This window comes from Mustela putorius, unplaced genomic scaffold (assembly GCF_011764305.1).
Source record: "Mustela putorius furo isolate JIRA1106 unplaced genomic scaffold, ASM1176430v1.1 tig00003845_pilon_pilon_pilon, whole genome shotgun sequence".
NCBI lineage: Eukaryota > Metazoa > Chordata > Mammalia > Carnivora > Mustelidae > Mustela > Mustela putorius.
The window spans coordinates 17,412,390-17,425,810 of NW_025421998.1; the positions used below are offsets into that span (position 1 = coordinate 17,412,390).

The 13,421-nt window shown below is 49.9% G+C and overlaps 2 protein-coding genes across 5 annotated transcripts in view; one reads left to right on the forward strand and one right to left on the reverse strand.

Moving 5' to 3' along the window:
• The window catches only part of COG5 (component of oligomeric golgi complex 5), a 295,721-nt gene extending 286,079 nt beyond the window's left edge, over nt 1-9,642 (forward strand). For both annotated transcript variants that reach the window (XM_045089660.1, XM_004739536.3), the window contains 3 exons: nt 1,921-2,047; nt 2,517-2,596; nt 9,006-9,642. In XM_045089660.1, the coding sequence (XP_044945595.1) occupies nt 1,921-2,047; nt 2,517-2,596; nt 9,006-9,120 (322 nt within the window). In that variant the 3' untranslated portion in view covers nt 9,121-9,642. The remainder of the gene's footprint in view (nt 1-1,920; nt 2,048-2,516; nt 2,597-9,005) is intronic.
• The window catches only part of HBP1 (HMG-box transcription factor 1), a 29,366-nt gene continuing 25,583 nt past the window's right edge, over nt 9,639-13,421 (reverse strand). For all 3 annotated transcript variants that reach the window (XM_045089661.1, XM_004739541.3, XM_013060144.2), the window contains 2 exons: nt 12,126-12,267; nt 9,639-10,999 (listed from right to left, as the gene is read on the reverse strand). In XM_045089661.1, the coding sequence (XP_044945596.1) occupies nt 10,982-10,999; nt 12,126-12,267 (160 nt within the window). In that variant the 3' untranslated portion in view covers nt 9,639-10,981. The remainder of the gene's footprint in view (nt 11,000-12,125; nt 12,268-13,421) is intronic.

Below are 13,421 nucleotides of genomic sequence, written 5' to 3' on the forward strand. Positions count from 1 at the left end.
TCTGCCTACTTGTGATTTCTCTCTGTCAAATAAATAAATAAAATCTTAAAAAAAAGAAAAAAGAAATTGTACTTCTTCCGGGATTCTCTGTTCCCCACTGAGAAGTCCCTCTGCTCTGAAAACAGGTCTAGTCGTGGTTACAGCTGATAATCCTCAAAGAGGCTACATGGCAAAATTAAGAGCCAGGCTGTCTGGGTTCGAATCCTTACTCTTCCCTTTTCTAGGTTTCTGTGTTCTCTCTGCCCCTCAGTTTACCTACATGCAGGATGGGGGCAGGACACTACCGACCTCGTAGGGTCATCTGCAGGAATCGCAAATGGTGCATGCTACACATGGCAGCTGCTGTGGTGGTTAATCTTGGTGCCCTCGCCAGATGGACACCGCCGCCCACGCATGGCGACTTCCGGGGTGCCCGCTGAGCATGCCGAACCGCCCTCAGCAACCGCTTCGTACCTTCCTAGGTGCCGACTCACTGCCTACTGCCCGGCTGCCGGATGACTGGGGCCTTGGGGATCGGCAGGGCAGGGGTGCCGCAGCCTCAGGGGTATACATGAGGATGGCCCTCAACCCCCCGCCACCAACGCTGGAGGGCCCAGTGTGCAGCTTTATGGGTTGTTGGTGATGGACGACACAAATGTCCTGAAAAGTGTCCACAGTAACTAAAGAAATTAAAGGATTATGTTATTTGAGAAAATACTTGAAATTAGAAAAATCCTTACCAGAGATAGATTTCATTTACGGAATAGTTAATATAAAGACATTCCAAGAGGTCGCCCAGGTGGCTCAGATGGTCAAGTGTCAGCCTTCAGGCTCATGTCACGATCCCAGGGTCCTGGGATCAAGCCCCATATCGGGTTCCCTGCTCAGCAGCGAGTCTGCTTCTCCCTCTTCCTCTGTGATCTCTCTCGCTCTCCCTGTCTCTCAAATAAATAAATATAAATCTTTAAAAAAAAAAAATCGAAGATTAGTCTGGATCCAGTGAGAACCACCTGCCTGTTGAGCGCACTCCTGACTGTTGACATGAAACCTTGCTGTCTGTGTGAGGAAGCAGCCGGTCTCTGGGTTGTGCCGGCCTCCTGTGTGCATGGGAGTGATTAGCACGAGCGAGGGAAGAGCACAGGACACAGAGCTGTTTCACATGCTGCTGAACCGTTTCTGCTCCTGGTGGAGGCACCGCGCTGCCATCTTTCCTCTTCAGATTCAGCCACCACGGCTGGGCCTGAAGTTACCTCCTGTCTATCAGAGCCCAAAGCCAAGGAGAGGTCAATGGAAGTTTCCAGTTACTCCTGCCAGCCTTTTGGCAAAGGTGGTAGGTGACGGGTGCCTGGTGGATTTGCCCACACATCCCTGTGAAATAGAGGGGGCTGACCTTCCAGATGTGTAATGTATTGGAAGGGAGCTGGCACAGGTCTCGATGGGGTGTTCAGCAAGGTAATAATTGTGTTCCTACAGGACATAATTGCCATTTGAAAGTGGTGTAGACAGTGTTTACATTTACCCATTAGGTTATGGCCCGAAGATTTTGTGGGAAGTGGAAGCTGGAAGTTGTGACTGTGCTGAGAAGCTGGAGGTTATAACTACCTGCAGCTTCCTTTGTTGCTTTGATTCCGGCCTGGTCATCAGATGAGCTCGAAGAGGGGGGTTTGCTGAGCCCCCTGGAGATCGAGTCAGACCTGAAGGCCAGTAAGCCAAGGAAGGAGGTTAAGGGCAGGTCAGCCTGCCACAGCAGGCTGTGTTTGTGTGTCTGTGTCTGTCTGTCTTCAGGCCGAATGGGGGGTGACTAAGAAATGGCTATGGAATCGCCAGTCGAGGTGAGCGCTCTTCCGTTATGCCACTGCCATCTGCTAACGCGCTAGTCTAGCAGAGCACCTCTTTCAGGGTTGAACAATGTGAAATAACCACTGCGTGTTCTTCTTTTAGACCGCTGCTCTTCCAGACAAGCGAGCATGTGGCCAGCAGCCCCGCACTGGGGGACATTATTCCGTTCAGCATCATTATTCAGTTTTTGTTTACCAGAGCACCCGCTGAGCTGAAGTCCCCTTTTCAGGTAATAAAGTAAAGCCAGAATGCTCTTACAGGTCCCTCTTCAGTCCGTAAATCCAGAACCCCACTCACGGACTGCGTTCCTGGCCTTCTCTTGCCTTACTTGGTCATGAATCCCTGGCTTGGAAGTGAGTGATTCAAGAAGGAGAGTCCCCACCCCCAGCGGGACTCTCTCAGCACTGTGCAAATTACCCGAGGAAGCCCGAATTCACCTTCTAAGTGTAATGGCTCAAGTAACTCATGTTTGTAAAGCTTTTCTGATGGAGGCCCCACTTTTGCTAGCCCTCCTGCCAGTGGCTAATCCAGAAAGTTCCTTGGGAGCCAAGAAGGTGCACCACAGGCTTGCCACCTTCCTTCAGGCAGGTGTTTGGGTGATTTCACCTTGGGAATCCTTGAGATTGCTTGTGCCACGTACTATCCATTGAAGAATGTTGATGCACTTTGTCTTCTCTGATTTGTGTTCAACCCTGCAGAGGGCAGAATGGTCCCATGCACGCTTCTCCCAGTGGCTGGATGACCACCCGTCTGAAAAGGACCGGCTCCTCCTCATCAGGTAAGGCGTGCGCCCCTAGGACACCTGTGTGTCTAGCAGCCCGCAGGCTAGAGGGGGGTATGCGCCCGGGAGGAGGGAGGAGCAGCGCGTGGGTGGACACACGGTGGCGCCTCCTTGTGGCCGGGCCCCCTCGGTGGCACCATGTGCCCAGAGCACCCCACAGGGTCGTTCATTCTCACATCTTCACATGGCTGTGGGCTGCCCCATGCCCCACTCAGCCCAGGATCTGTGCACCCTGGGTTTGAGAACGGGGGCCGGCGACAAAGAGAATCCTTGCTGTAGGTCCCCATTTTCTGCTTCATGTTGGGATGTCACTGTCACATAGTGGCCAACCTCGAGAAACCTTTGTGACATCATGCAACTCCCATCACCCTTGTTCTCCAAATCTCAGTCAGTCGTACTTCTGAAAGACCTCCGAAAGCCGCATAACCTGGGTTCCCCAAAGCAGGGCAGGGGAGTGGAGAGGAGAGGGGCTGATGGGGCAGGATGGTGCCCCAGCGCACACGCACAGGAGAATCCCTCACAGAGCTTGGAGAGAGCCTGGTGTCCAGGCCAGCCCCTCAGCCACCTCAGAATGTCCAGGGCAGGCGCTCGGCCCTGGGATTTCCTAAAGCTTCCCGGGCAGGTCTGCAGCACGGCCAAGGTTGAGACTCCACCAAGGAGGAGGCCAGGAGGGACGGTGGAGAAACACAAGTGTGGTGGCTTTTGGGAGGGAGCCCAAGCCCTCGGGTTCGGTGTCCAGAGCCAGGGTGGGCAAGGAGCCCATTATCCCAGCTGTGAGCATCCGGGCCCAGAACTGGGACAGGAGGTCAGAGGCGCCTCCTGTCAGTGCAAGGGGCCAATTTGAGCTGCCCTGGGAGGGGCTTTAGGGATAGAGGAGAGACTTGGCCTGGGGCTAACTCGGAGATTTGTGGTGTCTGGGTGGATGCTTTTGCGGAGTCTCAAAGACGGGCTAAGCTGCAGCACTCTGGGCTGAGGAGGAGTCAGGAGGAGGTTAATTGAACAGGGCTCCTGTGTGTCTTAGCGAGCTGGAAGGAGTTCATCTACAACAGTTGTCCTGCTGTGGGCACATCACAAATCTGTTTGCTTTTGCTTCTCTTGAAAATGTCTCCTGAGTGATTTCATCACCAGTGCTGTTGCTAAGCCTATATTTAGCAACTGAAAATCATGCTCAGAGGCACTGTCAGGCTTTTAAAATAAGGCCTATCTGTCACACACGCCGGCTGTCAGGACCTCCAGGCCCGGGCAGCACACTGAGTCCTCTGGGGGGGATTCCAAACCACTGTGCTCCTACCACAGCCCAGGCTGCTGGCAAGGAGAGGAGCTTTGTCCTAGAGAATGTTCTTTCTTATCTATTACTGCAAAACTAATTTGGTCCGTGCAAGCCGAAGCAGCACTAGATGAACTTCTTTCCCCTGTAGATAAGCCCAGGGTGACTGTTGCTCTTTAAATGTCAGTATTTTTGTTCTGACCTTTGGGGAGACCCTGCCGCGTGCTCCTCGGTCCCCCCGGCACAGTATGCTCAGTTGTCATAAAGAGGCCAGGTCAGGAGACTCGGCTGCCGCTGAGTGCGTGGCGAACAGTGAAGCCTCCTCTGCCTGCCTTTCTGTTTCCTTTCGACACCAGATGTTTCTCAAGAGCGTGAATGGGTACTAGTCACGATCCTGTTAAAATCGGAGGACTCGCTGACTCGTGGGGCAGGTGGTGTGAGTGGGAGCCCGCTGGGGGTCCTCCGCGCCCACCAGGCAGGGGCGGCAGCCTCAGGGAGGGCCTGGGGCCCTGTGGGTGCTGAGTGAGTGTCCAGCAAAGAGGAGGACTGATGCCTTGGCTCTGCAGAGGTGGGGCGAGGGGAGGCTTCTCCCCATCTCCCGTGGGGCCGCAGCTCTTACCACGGCACTCTCCTCCTCCGCTCCTTCACCGTGTCAGAAATGCTGAAGAGCTTTGTTGGCCCTTCGGTGCTGTTTATCTGTTCAATGGTGGGACAACTGTCCCCACCAGATGCGGCTGGGGACCCTCTGTCCTCCCTCTATGGCCCAGGGCCTGCAGGCCCAGAACCATCCCAGCTCCTCGGCCCTTCTGCGGAGCAGCAGGATCCCGGCTGATGAGAGGAACGTTTGGTCTCCCCTCCTGGTGTCCCTGTCACACTAGATACCTGTGGCCTGGGTGCCTGGACGGAACCGAGAGTGAGGACAGGGCCTGGGGGAGTCAGGGGCTTTCTTGGCTCTGAAGGCAGGTGGTAGATCTTTAAGTCTTTGACAGATTTCATACTTAATGCCCGACAGAAATGGATTTTGTGTCCCATAAAAACCTCTACTTGGCTGGTTTATAGCACACTGAGCCGTGTTGCCGTGTTACCACCAGTCTTTCCTCTACTAGCTGTGCAATTCCTGTGCTTTTTTTTTTTCAATAAGGATAACTAACAATCTGCTCATTTTGATGACAAACGAGACTTGAGACTAACTCTTACATAATGCTTGGCCTGACTTCCAAGAAAGCTGATGTTTTGCTCAAGCAAATGAAGTTATTTAATAATTGCTTGAAAATCCTGTTCTGATTTTATGTGGGAGGGTAGCTTTAATCTGTTTTTCTCCCTCTAGTTCTGATGGTGTTTTTCATGAATACCAAAAAACTAACCGAGCTTGTTTCTCAACTTTCTTCTGCATATCGTGTAGTTTACGTAATGTCTTGTCCTTTTGAATGCAAATGAAGTGAAGTTGATTTTCGTTCCTTTATTACAGTGGATCTAACTCATTCACTTCAGATCAACCGCAGTTTCCGTGAATTTCAGTGTACTGATATCTTAGACTGCTGTGTAGACACCGCTGTGTCAAAGACAGCCCGAGCCCTTGGGGATTTCTGTCCTGTGTACGAGTCTGCAGGGGCTACATTTTGGGAGTGGGGCGATTGCCCAGGATGCCATAGCAACTTGAAAAATATTACTAAAAGCAGCAAGATTTTTATAAATAAACCCTTCACGAAGGTTCAGCTCTGACATGAACTAAGGCGTCTCCAAAACATTATTTTCTAAGAGCATGAAATTTCATTTTTCATGTAGCTGCTGCTTTTGTGAACCCTACAGTGCCGTTTCCCCTTTATTCACTTTGTTCTGCACTCCTGTCATTGCTTTTCATTACAGTTTATCTTCCTGTATTTCTGATTCATTTTTAAAAATTTACCGATCATGCATCAGTCAGGCATTACATCCTGGGGCTGCATAAAGGAACGAAACAGCCCCACCGCTCCACATGAAGTTACGTTCCTGGGAGGGAAACTGACCAGGCACCAACCAGGTCCTTGTGGTGTAGTGGATGCTTAGGCACGGTGTGCTGATGCCCGCTGGAAGCCTGGTGGGAGAACTGTGTTTGAGCGCCTTATGGGTCCAGAGATGTTCCTAGAAGAGCGCCAGGTGCTTCCCAGTACAGTCTTAATTCTCATAAGTGTATCATGTGGGTGTTTGAGCAAAGAGGCTCACAAAGGAGCCAGGATCGCACAACTCAGTAATAGGGCAGAGCCTGACGTCCACACCGCTGACCGTCCACACCGCTGACCGCAAGTCCTGCCTCGAACAGAGCCTGGAGCCGGCCGGCAGGAATCCCACAGTGCAGGGTCCCACGAAGCCCCAGCTCTTGATGCCGCAGTCTTAGACCTTTTTCACCAGTTCTCAGGGCTCCAAGGGGGTTTCTGTCGTGCTGCCTGGAGTTAGAAGAGGCTCTGTCAAAACGAAGGCCTTAGAGCTGTCCCCTAGCAGAGTGCCCTGCAGGGAAGACGGCCCGGAAGAGCCTCCCAAAACAAAGGAGGAGAGCTGAGAAAGGCCTCTGAAGGATGGATGGGTCTCGGGAAAGTGGGGAGAGGCTGTGTGGTGGGAGACAAAGGGCCCTCTCGCAGCCCCACCCTGGTAGGCAGAGACGGCTTTGTTTCAGCGAGATGCTGGCCGCTCATGGGAACTCTCCCCGGTGGGCCTCGGGGTCGGGCTCGGGGTCACGAGTGGGGGGAGGCTGCTCTGCTCCTGTATAAGTAACACAAACAATGGAAGCACGATTCAAAGGTGTTTTTAGGCCACAGCGAACCACCTAGAAGCCCGCAGCAGCACAGGCCAGCAGGGAGGTCACGATGAAGCTGGTGCTCCGTGGGTGGCGAGTGTAGACGCTGGCCTCATGGCACAGCGTGTTCTGAGGCGGCGCCAGGTATCGGGGCAGCACACGACAGGACTGAGATGGAAGCCGAGGGGAGAGGAGGGACTGGGGGTAGAAATCTGTGAGGAAGGGGCGCCTGGGTGACTAAGTGGGTTAAAGCCCCTGCCTTCAGCTCAGGTCATGGTCTCAGGGTCCTGGGATAGAGCCCTGCATCGGGCTCTCTGCTCAGCAGGGAGCCTGCCTCCTCCTCTCTCTCTCTCTGCCTACCTGTGATCTCTATCTGTCAAATAAATAAATAAAATCTTTAAAAAAAAAAATCTGTGAGGAAGATGAAAAGAGGACTTCAGATAGAGGCTCGCGGGGTGGGGGCCTCTGCTGAAATAGGAGATGGGGGGCAGAACACTACCCTGAAGGGTTTTTCCCCAAGTTTCTTTTCTTTTTTTGATAGACTTTTTTCTGAAATTGTTAAAATTTATGTTTTTTTAAAAGGCTGCTTATTTGAGACAGAATGAGCTGGGGAGGAGGCAGAGAGAGGGGGAGAGAAGCAGACTCTCCACTGAGCACGGAGCCTGATGCAAGCAGGGCTCTATCCCACAGCCAGGAGATCATGACCTGAGTGGTAATGACCAGTGGAACGCTTAACTAACTGAGCCCCCACCCCAGGCGCCTGGATAGATTTATTTTTTATTTTTTTAAGGTTTTATTTAATTATTTGGGAGAGAGATAGTGAGAGATAGAGCATGAGCAGGGGAGGGGGGAGAAGCAGGCTCCCCTCTGAGCAGGGAGCCCGATGCGGGGCTCCATCCCAGGACGCTGGGATCAGAACATGAGCAGAAAGTAAACACTTAACCTACTGAGCCACCCAGGCGCCCCTAGACTTTCTTTTTTAGAGTAGTTTTAGGCTCACAGCATATTTGAAAAGGTAGAGAGTTCCCACCCACCCCACGGTCCCTCCCATTAGCAGGGTCCCCCACGGGTGGCCCACGGTTCCGGTTGATGCGCCCACCTGCGCATCATTGTCTCCCAGAGCCCCGGGCTTCCAGGAGGCTTCTCCCCGGTGCCGATTGTTCTTGGGGTTTGGAGTGCCCTGTTTCTGACAGGAGTTTGTTTCTGACAGGGCACGTGAGAGAAGCCGGGTAATGCTGCCCACAACACAGACGGAGCAAGTCAGGAGGGAGGTCGGAGTGGACATGAGACCGGGAACTCCGTTACGGGTCACAGCAGGGCCATGAAGCGGGGGGGGGGGGGGGGGGGGGGGGGGGGGGGGGGGGGGCCGCAGAGCGAGCCATAATCGGCACATCTGACCGGGGGTCAGTATGCGCAGCGTTTAGGAGGAGAAAAACCGGTTACGAGTTCCGTGTTAGACTTGACACCGCGTCCGTGAGCGAGTGGAGGTATTAGTAACACCTCTTTGTAGAAACGCGCTCATCTCATCTCAGCGTGAAACTTGGAACGGTAGGACTATGACAAATTTTACTGTTCCACTTGGGGCGTAAATAGACTAATAAAATCTTTCAACCATTCTTAGCTCCAGTTAAACATGACACAACACTTAAACAGATCATGCGGTTCCGAGATTAGAGAACTTTCTCCATAAAGGTGCAGACGGCAGGTGGTGTAGGCCCCGCGGGCCCGGCCGGCGGGTCCGCCTGCGGCTGTGGCCGGGAAGCCGCGGGCGGTGAGCGGCCGCCGCGCTCCGCCGGGCCGGGCTGGTTCGCGGGTTCGCGGGTCCCCGACCCAACGCAGACCCCCGTCATGGTTTTAACCGCTGGTAGCGCACCCCCCTGACTAAAGTCACACAACCTCATCCCAGAAGTCGCTGAAACTCCGAGCCCAGCGGCAGTACCGTCTCCCTGGGGGTTCTTCCTTTCCTCCAGGTCAGGGGGTTTGAGGCTCCGCCCCGGCTGACCGTGACCGCGTGTGCGGCAGCCGCGTCCCGCCGCGCCCCTGAGCGCGCTGACCGGCGGCGGCGGGCTCCCCCTGGTGAGCTCTGTGGAACAGCACAGGCTGCCTGCACCCGGGAAGAAGGGAAGGGAAACGGAGAACCCGCGGCCGCAGAGCCTGTGTGTGAGGAGACCACGGAGTACAACACAGAGGAACGGTGTTCCTGGACTAAGGCGGTAGCCATGGGAATGCTACCACCAGACATTTGAAGGCTGTCACTTTGTCACTTAGCTTGTGGAACTGGACACAGCGATTCCAGAAATGGGCTGCTTTTATACATTGGTAACCCGCTAAGTGGTTTTATTGGACATTGTTTTCATTTTTGTTTTCAGGGGAACTCTGGAAGCTTACGTTCAATCAGTAAGAAGTAGAGAAGGCAAAGAATTTGCACCAGTTTATCCCATAATGGTGCAGCTGCTTCAGAAAGCCATGTCTGCTCTCCAGTGACCCGGCACTACTTCCCAATCTCCCTCGCACAGCCCCAGCTCCAAGCTGCAGTTCGCCTGAGAAACGTGGGCTCTAGAACCAGCTGCCGTCCACTGCTTTCTGTAGTCCGCCTCTCTGTATTCCCTGTTATCTTCTGTTATATTACCTCTTCAGCCCATCTCCTTTTAGCATAAAATGTCAAAATTTTACTTTTGCTTTTAGAGGGATCTGATCAAGTTACAAATACCCCGCTGCTCCCAATTAACCTTTGCCCTCACCAGGTGTGTAGCCCAGTGACTTCCAAATCCGACTGCACATCAGAGTCGCTGCTGGAAAGCTTTCGAAATCCTGATGCCCCCTGTGCACCCCTGGTGACACCTCTGGGGGTGGGAACCAGGCATTAGTTTTTAAAAACATCCCCAGGTGTTTCCAATATGCAGTGAAGTCTGGGAACCGCTGGTATCTCCCAAAGCTAAGACATAGGGTCATACGTTAAGTCTCTCTTACAGTATCTTTAATAAAGACAGACCACGCCTATCTTTATACTGTGTGTGTCATTTTATTAAAAGCAGGCTTTGGGGGCTGGCTCTTCAACTTTGTAGCAGAGATGTCAAGTTAAAAACAATTTTTGGTCTACAAAGACCTTACACATAGATAATCTAGATCCTTGTTTTTCCATTGACCATGACCTGTCACTAACATTTTGTTTTTAATTTAATGTTTAAAAACCCCATCAGCAACTTCTTAATATATTTTCCATGCCCTGCACCTGTTGTTCTGACTCAGACATAAAGTTCAGTCAAGTTCAATCAGAAGTCTGAGATAAACAGGCTTTTTTTTTTCCCATTTTATTTGAAATAATATACAAGAATATAGTGTGCAAAATTTAGGGGCAACATCATGAAGAAGTATAATGAACTGAAATCAATTTTACAGCTGTGATTCCTAATCAGAAACACCACTTGGTAAGTAACATGAAAAGCCATGATTGTAGCTCAGAGCAAAAGCGTGTGCGCTCTCACCTCAGACAGCTGGAGGGAAAGTAAAGTGCACGTGTCGCACTGCAGTAAGTGCAAAGTCTGCCCCCACCATACACATAGGATGACAAACAAGATATTTAAGATATGTGGCTGAGGAGATACAGAACACAAAGTTAAACAATACAATGGTGTCAACTGTTAACAGCACCATGACAGTGACTATATCCCAATGCTATTAACTAGCTTGACCGGGCCCCTGCGCGAGGCCTCCGCCCGAAGTCCTGGGGGGTGCTGCCGCCCAGCGTGCCCGGGAAGCCCTGTGGCAGGCGGTGTGCGTGCTGGGACGCCGACACCGCGCACCGGCTGCGTTCTGGGAGCCTCGCGGCCCTGGCCGGACGAGGAGCTCCCGGGTTTGGCACAGAGGCTGGGCCATGCGGTGGTTGCTCGAGGAAAGGCCAGCTCCCGGCTCTGTTCCTTCCACTATGTGTACATTACAGATTAATAAGCAGTAAGGAGCCAATGTATAAACAGCAGTTACATATTTTTAAATTCCCCCTTTGTACAATTTAAAATAAAACATGTATACACTCTCCTCTCTTTCTACTGTACTTTAGCACCACAGGATATCAATTTTCAAGCCTATATTACCTGATAGACATATATGAAGTTTGGAAGAAAAATAAGGCAATTTGGTTTACAATGTTGATAGTTTTAGCTTACTTAATGCTCTAATGGAGAAAGCAAATCCTCACTCATATTATTAAATCATTTCAAGACTCAATGCTATCAGTATCTTATGGTGACACGAATTCAGGACAAATGGTGACACCTTGATCTTCTTAAGTCCCTCCGTCAACAGTGTTTCTGCAACTACAGACTTAAGAACGTAAGCACATCCTGGCTTAATGCTGCTGCGAGCCCTGTGGAGAGAAAATGAACACAGCGAATGTTTACCAATCAATACACAGTAATTCTACAAACGAAAGCTAAGATGGAGAATAGAATGTTTATAAACTTACTATTTTAAAAAAGATCACTTTTTCAAATGGGACAATTCTTTTTTAAAGTGTGGTAACACCCAACAGCTCAGGCATCCAGAAAAATGTATGAAAACAGTGAGAAGAGATGGGTTAGGAAGAGCGAAGAGGAGCAAAGGAAGGCGATTCAGGCCAAGTCCTACCACACCCAAGTCTAAGGTAATAACTTCAAAAAACCAGTGGAGCCGCCCTCTTCTACTGGAGTCGGACCACCGTCTGCTGCTTTACCAAGAAATTCCTGATACACGTAAGCGATTATGAACTGCATGTTACTTGAAAAAGTCACTCGTAACTCCACAAAACGGACGTAAGACCTCCTTGACTAGTCCTCCTGCTGCGAAGGACGTCTTCCCTTCATTTTTAAATGGTACTTCAAATTGAGCTCACTCTGTTCTATCATGTGAAGTTTTCTTCAGAATTAATCTAAAAACACAACTCAAAGTTGCTAGCCTAGTAATGGAAGCATTGTAAGAATCCGCTCCATCCAAGGCTGTGTTATTATGGTGTGAATTCATTTAGTAGAGTCTTCCTAGGCCTATTTCTTCTCCTTCCTGAGGTTTTTAATCTAGAAGTTCTGTGCAAATGTCAGAAGGCCCCAGGAAAGTTAATGTGTCCTAGAAAAAAAAAGCTCCTTGGACATGTCACCCCCAAATTAGAAAGATTTTGTACCGTACTACTGAGTTGGTTATACCCAACTTTCAACCCAACTAAAAATCCTACCATTCCAAAATTATTTTTCCACCTCAACGTTTCTGGATAAACATTCTTCTTAAGCATGCTAGACACTTCTACTTTCCATGCTAAAGAGTAAAGGGCACTTCATAATTTAAAAAAAAAAAAGGCAACCTGCCTCACGGGGTGGTGTAAAACGTTATTAGGTCGTGAAGTATAAAAAGGCTGAGAAGAGACTCGATACCACTTTTTCAAGGTTATAAACACTGCTCCACACACCAGTACAGTTATGGGGGAAAGTCAAGATCTTTTTGAGCAACAAGTTGTTGAGACTTACTGAATTGGTTCTTTTCCTTTTCCAACAGTCAGGATTTAGGCGTTTTTGTTCTTCAGCCAAAGCCTTTGCTTCCAACGTATACATCCTTCTCTCTTCATTCTTCATTTTCTTCCACCTGTCGCCGAGGATCACGCTTATGGCTCTGTAAAATAAACATGCATACGATGCTGAAGGCCAGAATTTCTTGTAAGACGCATGTCCAGTGCTGCTACCTCAGAAAGAAATAGTCAAAAGTTAAAAGAAAAAAAGACAAGAATCTTGTCCAACAGAGAGAAGGAAAAAGGTCAAGACTATAGTCATCATTTCCAGTAAAATCCCAGTTCCATGGGCCCATTCATCATAATCTTGGCAGTTAAAGCCTCCTGGAATAGTGCCAGTTCCAGTTGTCAGAGAACATCTAAAGTGGCTACAAATTCAGTGTCCTACAGAGCTTAAAGAAAAAAGTGAAGTATTTCAGTGAAATGGTTTAAATTACCACTGGCTCTACCCTGATGTACATCAGTTTTCTCAAAGATGCTTAAAAGAGCAAGGCAGTGTTTGCTATCAGCAGCATCAAGTATTAAGAGCTATTTTTGCTTTCTTTTTGTGCTCATACATAACCCATCAAATAGTTGTGATCAGTTTCATTTATTCCTGTAACCCTAGTGAAAATGTGGAGGCATTAACCATGCGCTCCGGACCATTCCCCACCTAACACAACGCCAACTAAATCCTAGGTGAGCTCCGTACTAGAAAAAATTGGATAAACTCCAAAGGAAAGAAGTCCAACTGAATAAAACACATCAAGATAGAAATCTAAAGCTATTTTCTATTTATATTTGTTAAACTGCTCCTAAAACCAGTGTTTAAATCTCATCCAGAACATGCAGAAACCATGGATGCCATGACACAAAAGGTCACGTATGCTGTGCGAAGTGTATACAAGTGACCTCAGTGCCTGACGTGAAAGCTCAAGTGGGGCGTCCGGGCCTTGGAAGAACAGCAGCGCAGCTCTACTGCTTAGCAAGAAGTCACTGTGCAGTGAATATGGACACGGACAGATGTGTATGTAGTTTTCCCAGTAAGTTGATGCAATTAAACGTACTGCATCTTCCTTTATCAAAATAGAACCCAGTTTTTACAATGGGTTAAAGGTACCACATAACGGTTGACACATTTACCAGTTAAATCAGTAAGAAACGTTAGGTATCAATTCCCAAATCAGAAGTGCATTTGGGGGGCACCTGGGTGGCTCAGTGGGTTAAGGCCTCTGCCTTCAGCTCAGGTCAGGGGATTGAGCCCCGCATTGGGCTCTCT